The sequence below is a fragment of the Pteropus vampyrus genome, unplaced genomic scaffold (assembly GCF_000151845.1).
Source record: "Pteropus vampyrus isolate Shadow unplaced genomic scaffold, Pvam_2.0 Scaffold356, whole genome shotgun sequence".
NCBI lineage: Eukaryota > Metazoa > Chordata > Mammalia > Chiroptera > Pteropodidae > Pteropus > Pteropus vampyrus.
Window position 1 is genome coordinate 122585 of NW_011889137.1, and position 6988 is coordinate 129572.

The 6988-nt window shown below is 58.4% G+C and overlaps 1 protein-coding gene across 1 annotated transcript in view; it reads right to left on the bottom strand.

Annotated features, from left to right (window-relative positions):
- Positions 1 to 6988, bottom strand: part of TCF25 (transcription factor 25) — an 18141-nt gene that overhangs the window by 4383 nt on the left and 6770 nt on the right. The window contains exons 3-10 of the mRNA XM_023522700.1: positions 6756 to 6897; positions 6187 to 6252; positions 4518 to 4600; positions 3470 to 3600; positions 3030 to 3129; positions 2177 to 2270; positions 948 to 1040; positions 391 to 843 (exon numbers count right to left, since the gene is read on the bottom strand). Coding sequence (XP_023378468.1) covers positions 391 to 843; positions 948 to 1040; positions 2177 to 2270; positions 3030 to 3129; positions 3470 to 3600; positions 4518 to 4600; positions 6187 to 6252; positions 6756 to 6897 — 1162 coding nt within the window. The remainder of the gene's footprint in view (positions 1 to 390; positions 844 to 947; positions 1041 to 2176; positions 2271 to 3029; positions 3130 to 3469; positions 3601 to 4517; positions 4601 to 6186; positions 6253 to 6755; positions 6898 to 6988) is intronic.

A 6988-nucleotide genomic window follows, 5' to 3' on the forward strand; every position in this document is an offset into this window, starting at 1 on the left:
CCGGCCTCTGCCTTTCTCTGCATAAATGAGAGGACACGGAACGCCACGTTTTCCCTATCAAGTGGGACACGGTCACCATAGTTTTGGAACCTTATAAACGACCGTAAACACTCCTCAGCAGCCCTGCTGTGGGGCCTCCCTGCAGCCACTTTTCTGTGACTCCAGAAACGTCACTAAACCCGGCGCCCCAGCCGGCACTCCTTGGCCAACTACACTCTGACGACACAGATCTCACGATGATTTACGCAGCTGCCTGTCAATCACACGCCAACAAGCGGAGTGGAAAAGCTCAAGCATGCCCACGCCCGCTACAAGTTCTCCCAACAGGTTTGGTGTCACCCGAGACAGTGTGTCCTGCCGAACGTCATGTGAGCACATGTGTCAGTTCAAGAAAAAAGGTGAAAACGTTCACGTGTTACATGTAACCCCGTCTGCCTAACACAGCGCTTCAGCTTGTCAGCCCCACGACGGTCATTGATGAGGCACTCTACGCCTTTCCCGTGCCCAGTCTGACGGACGCATCCAGGCGCTGGGGCCTCTGCCCGCGTGTGGGGGCCTGTTCCTGGTCTACGCCGGCCCCCACGGCCGTGGGTGCATGCGTGCTCATGTGCACGTGTGAGCAGGCTGAAGGGCAGACAGCCAGGAGCCCCTGGGGTCCCCCAATCTTGCCGCAGCCTCGCCAAGCGCCCCATGCAGCATGCAAGACGCCGGCACGAAGGTCTGCACTGCACACCTACCTCCCACTCCTGGAAGAGGCGGATCAAGTACTCGTAGTTCCGAGCACGCAAGGCCAGGTGGTCGATGAGCAGCAGCATGCACAGGGGGTCCTCATCCGGCTCCAGGCTTGAGCGGGAAGGCAGAGGGAGACAAACCCAAGTGGGCCAGTGTGGGCGCCCACGGGCCTGCGGTCGCCGAGGACGGGACCGTTGCCCCTGCCGGACACTTACCTGAGGATGAGCTTGCAGTACTCCAGAGCCGTGCGTGGGCAGCCGCGCTTCTCTAGGAAGCTCATCTGCTTGTAGAGGGCCAGGTAGAAGCTCCTAGACCCAAGAGAGTTCCTCGTGAGCTAGGGCGACAGGAAGGCACAAGGCCATGTCGCCCGGGGGAACTCGTGCGCCGGGCCCACCCTCTGCTGGCTGGCTGCGTGGGCGTGTCCTGTGTGGCCTAATCGCCGTGAATGCTTGAGAAGGTCCCTGTGTCCGCAGAGGTGATGCTCTGTTTGTTGTATGCAGCTATGTGTGCGTCTATGTGCAGAAAACCAAGCTTATTTGTTAGCTGGAGCTTTTAGCATTTTGGGTATTTTTGCGTTTTTTGTTTTTTTTTTAACCATTTATCATCTAAGGGAACAGAGTTACAATCTCCCACGTAATTCCAATTTTAATTTATCCTCAAATTTCAATAGTTGACATTAGCACTGTTGTGATTTAAAGAATCCTAGTTATTTTTGTCAATAACCCTGTTAATGCCTGGAAACATTTGTATCTCATAACCTGTCTCAAAGAACTAAGAATTTAATGAGCGAGACCAAAAAAAGCCCCAACACAGCCAGTAGAGAAAATTCAGACCCAGCACACAGTGCAGACGAGGGGTAGAGGGAGCCAGTATGCCTGGGACCCAGGACAGAGGGCTCGCCCACCCTCCCAGGGCCCTGGTGACCAGGCCGAAGGCAAGGCCAGGGGGTGGGGCAGCGGGGAGCCTGCTGAGGCCATCCAGGCCTGACCTGGTAAGGCTCGAGCAGGGGCTGAGGGTGGGAGTGGGGTCTGTGAGAAGAGTCACACGCGCACGACCATTCAATGCGGGGGACGGCGTCAGGCTGAACTCAAGCTACTGATTTAAGAATCGTGCACACAAAGCATCACAGCGAACTGTAAACGACCAGGGTCCTTTAGTCCAAAGACACAAGAGAACACAACAGGCCGCAGGGTGAAGTGGCTGAGCTCGCTCCTAACACAGAAGACGGTTAAGCCCCGCCAGCCTGAGCCGCGCATCCTTGAGCCCGGCCCTTCTGCACGCAAGCTTGAAACACAGTGAGATGCCCTGGTCCGGGACCTCCTGAGGACAGCCCAGGCCACCTGCTCCTGCGTCACCCACACTCCTGTCACCTGTGACGGCTTCAACGCACCAGAGTAAGAGCAGAGCGTGTGGCACCTGCGAGACCCCTGGGCGGCCGGCTCACCTGTTCTCAGGTCTGCGGTAATCCAGCCGGCAGGTCCCACTGGTGAGGCTGAACAAGGGGTGGAAGGCACACTCCATGCTGTACAGCGCTCTCTCTGCAAGCCACACGGACAGCAGGGGACAGCGTCACGGCCACTGGGCAGTGACTGCAACCCCATCCTCTGAGGCTCGCAACAAAGAAAGCTCTGGAAGGAAGGAGGCCACGTCGCTGGGACTTTGGGAAGTGACAGAGCACAGACGTGACCTTGGGGATCACTGGGCCACTCCGCACTGACTTCAGCCACAGGGTCCGAACCGGCAACACCAAGATTCTAGCCAGAGAAATGCAAACACACGTCCTCACAAAGCCCGTCTGCACATGTCCCAGCCGTGAGAACGGCCCGGGCGTCTCCCAAGTGCTGGTGAGTAACAAAACGTGGTCAGTTCACACAACAGAACATCACTCCGCTGTCAAAGGATGTGAATGAAAGAAATCAGAGAGAGACACGTGTTAAATGATCCTATTGATAAGAAATGTCCAGACAGGCAAACCCAGAGACGGAAAGGAGACTGGTGCCAGGGGCTGGGGACAGGGAGGTGAGAGCTGATGGGCTGCGTCACTTTTGCAAGTCATGAAAATGATCTGGGATCTATGAGGCTGTGCAACTGTGGCACCTACTAAAACCCATGAACTGTATGCTTTAAATGGGGGAATTTTATGAATTACATCTCGATAAAGCTGTTACTTTAAAAATAGCCTGACAAACCCATCTGTATCCCGTCACCGCATAAAACAGCATCCGGGCCGCCAGCCTCTGCGGCACTCCAGCGAAGAGACTCGGGGCCAGGAGCAGCAGGGCGGCTGTGGGGCTCACCTACGAGGTCGCGGGCCATCTCCTGGTCCTCCTGGAACCGGCAGGCGTCGCTGAGCTGCAGCAGGGAATCCACGTGATAGGGGCTGGTCTGCAGCAGGACCTGCGGGGAGGGGGCAAGCTGCCAGGGCTACGGGCAGGGCCTGCCAGGTCACACGTGGGTGGCGCCCGGCCCCAGGCCTCTCTTTTCCTCAGGCATTTAAATCTTGGGGAAAACACCGCCAGGGGTGGTGAAGCCCAATCACTGACGTGATTCAAAGTGGGAGCTTGGACCTGGTGCCCAGGTGCCTCTGCGCCAACCCTGCCCCACGCCCCAGGAAGGAGCAGCCAGTCAGCACGCGGGGACCCCGGTGCCCAGGTGTCTCCCACGCCCCAGGAAGGAGCAGCCGGTCCCCAGGTGGGGAGGCCGTGGCGGGCCCTGGGGCACGCGGGGGCCCACGCACCACGATGTTGCTGGGCTCCATGGAGTCCACGGCGGCCGTGAAGCGATGCTGTGTCTGCTGGTACTCCTCGCTGTGCTCAAACGCGAAGGATGACAGGCCTCTCCTGGACTCCAGCAGCCGCATCGACAGACCTGGGGAGAGCACCATGTCAGCCAGACGCACCCCCTGACCTGCCCCTGAGAGCTGCCACGTCAGAGCGCTCCCCCAGGGCGCTGGGCTGCCTGCCAGTGGCTGGGCCACAGCAGCCGTCCTCCCTGGCCTCTTCCTAGAAGGACGCTTCCCCGGGGACTGCGGACACAGCATCGAAATCCCAGGACAACATGAGGACCACGCAGCTGCCCACCATCCAGTCTGGCTGGCTGCAAACACTGTCTGCTTAGGGCCAAGACTGGGTGGGCACAGAGGACAGTGTCGGGGCCAGGCCAGGGCTGAGGAGATGGTGGTCATGGCCCACGACTCGATGCCCTTCCTCTCTGCTGCTCGTGCCCAGCTTCGGTGTTTCTCCTGATGCACCCGGACACTTCTGTCTCTTCTTAGTCCCCTCCTGGACTAGGTCAGTGGCTCCAGGTTGCCCTGGGCTCGCTCTCTCCTGACAGCCGCACCTCGGTCCACACCCCGCGGGACCGCACAGCTAACGAGCCCCCACCCCTGCCAGTGCTCAGGGCAGCCTCGCCGCCCCGGCTCCGAGGGTCTGAGGCTCCCAGATGCCCCTAGGTCATGTGGCCAGGACCGTCGCAGGGCGTCTACCCCCCGCGCGCGGTTTCTCTTCACGTGTACTCACTACTTCACAACAAAATATAAAAGATCACACTTTAAAAATGAACTGGATTGCTTGCTATGGTATAGGAGCCACAGGAAAAAAGAGAGGGTAGGCCGAAGCTGCGTTAAAACATGGTCAAGAGAAAACGCAGTGGGCGTGGGGGTCTGTCTCCCCCTCCACCCCACGCCGGGGCGCTCCGTCACACAGAGAGGCCTGGCCCAGCAGGCTCGAACCCCAGTGGCACCCAGCGTCAGCCAAAGCACAACCCCCACAGCTGCAGCCCCTCACCTGGTTTGGTGTACCGGGGCCAGGTGCTCTTAGGGGTCGTCAGCCACGTACACTTGGGGTACACACGCTGTCTCTGCCGTGGCCTGGAGGGGCGGGACACGGCACAACCTCACCTTCGCTGCCGACCTCTGCAGGGGCTGCTGAGCAAGGCCGTGGGGCAGGCAGGGTGGGGGCAAGCGTGACGAGGACGCATGCCGACCGCGCCAGCAACGGAACGTGAGCACGGCCAGACGCCGCAGGGGACCGTGACCTAAACCACCGGCGACCAGAGAAAGAGAACAGGAACACGGGAGACGCCGTCCACCAGAGCAGCAAGAAAGTGACAGGAAAGGGAAGCTGAGAACCGAAATCAGAGACACCAGAATGAACGCAGCGTGCAGGTGAGGCCGAGCGCCCACAGTCTCGGGGCGCTCCCTCAGCTCCCCTCTCCCGAGACCCAACCCCGCCACAACGGCTCAAGAAATGCCTGGCAGTTCAGTGACACCAGCACGTGTCTGCACGAGAGCTAGCCAGACAGAAAGTTTTAAAGAGATAAATATAACACAAGAAAAACAATAAACGTAATTACCATCAATCACTTGAATTTGCACAGAAATAAAAGCAGGTGAAAACGTAAAGCAACGGCAGAAATGGACCAAGCAGACGCAAACAAACGAAGCCAGGGTGGGAAGAGGAGAAACGCCTGCCCGGGGCAGTCCAGGTGACAAAGAGCAATATTTTAAAGTAAAAATGTTTCCCATTAATAGTCCCCAAAGAAGACAAAGTCAGGAACCTTCGTGTCATAAATAACACCAAAAATAAAAGCAAAACATAAGGTAAAAAAACATTCGAAATGCAAGGGAAATGTGGGCAAATAACATGAAAAAATCCTCAACCTTGCTGATAGTCAAGAACAGTCAAGGCACCAAGACTGCCTTCCGTCTGCACCTTAAAGCAGCTGCGGCCGCTCCGTGGGGGGTGGAGGCAGCTCAGCTGCCCTGCGGGGTGGCGGGGGACACGCAGCCAACCCGATCAGGATGCCGGTTCCCCGCGATTCCACCAGAAATGCCGGCACAGACGCAGGGGGACCGCAGCCAACACACCGCCTGGCGCCTGTTGTCAGGTGGAGATCTCAGAGCAACAGGGCCCGAGGAGGCAAGCCGTGCGCGCACAGAGGCCCTGGGGAGGCAGCCGCCCGCCTTGAACGGATCTTTGGGGGTCAAAGCAGACAATTCTAAACCACTTAAATCTTTAATGAAAAGTATATAGTTCTACAACCAGAACAAAGATGTGCTTGAAAAGACAAAGCTCTGTGGGCGTGCAAGGCCCCGGGGACTGGGCTCCGGGGTGGCGTGTGCCTCCGCAGACCACCTGCACGGACCCGTGGGCCGAGCACAGCTCAGCATGGCGCCGATGGCACTGCCCACTCGGAGCTGCTCTTTATCGGAGATTAGGCCCATCCCGGAACCTGCCGTCAGCTGCGCTGCTGACTGAGAAGCAAAAAGCTGCCTAAGATTTTGGGGCTAGAAACTCCACATTTCGGGCTTCTTAGGCCTCTGTGGGAGACAGGGTGCAGGTCAGCGCCCCGGCCACAGACGAGGTTGGACACCAGCTACGCCCTGGACCCCCAAGCCCCGCCCCTCTGGGGCTCTGGGAACCCTCTGCAGTTTACACAGCCCGTGGCCCTTACCTTTGCTCTCCCAGGACGGCTCGGGCACCAAAGTACCTCTTCAGTTCTGTGTCTGGATTCAAGTGTCTAGAAAATTGAAAAATGAACAGAAAAATGGAATTGAGTTCTTTTACAACAATTCCGGGAATTTTAGTGTCCCATAAAGCCCCGTGAGGAAAACCACGTGTGGGCCAGCTCCCTAACCGCGGCGGCCCCGGCCAAGGCCGGGCAGAGACCTGCAGAGGTCGCCACCGACTCAGGGAAGGGGCGGCTGATTTCTGACGGTGGCGAGGACCTCGGCAGCAGGGAGAGGGCTCCACTAAGCCGCCACAGGAACAAGAGGGGGCCGATTCGTCGCAAGACGGCACCCCACTTCAGCACTGTCCAGAAAGAGCGTTCCCACGTACACAAAGCCAGGGGAAGGGCCCCGAAATGGAGACCCTCCCCTTTTCCTCCTCCTTGTTCCTACGCCCTAATGCTTGAGAACAAACTCATATCACTTTGAAGTAAAAAACAGCAAACTTTCTTCTTCTGAGGCGTGCTTCCTCGCCACGGAGTCCGTGGCGACAGCCAGGAGGAGCGGGCGGTACCTGTGCTCCACATACAGGATGTGCTTCTTGGAGCTCGGGGGTGGCGGGCCCGGGCGCTGGGACCCGCTGCGGTCCTCGATCCTCTCCAGGACGCGGTCGATGTCCTCCAGCCCGCAATCCTGGAGGCCAACCCGAAAGGCCACTCAGCACACCCAGCACGTTAACCGTCTCACAGCCAGTGGCAGGATGGTTTGCTTGTACAAAGAGCAAGCCTCCTACGGTTTACTTCCTGA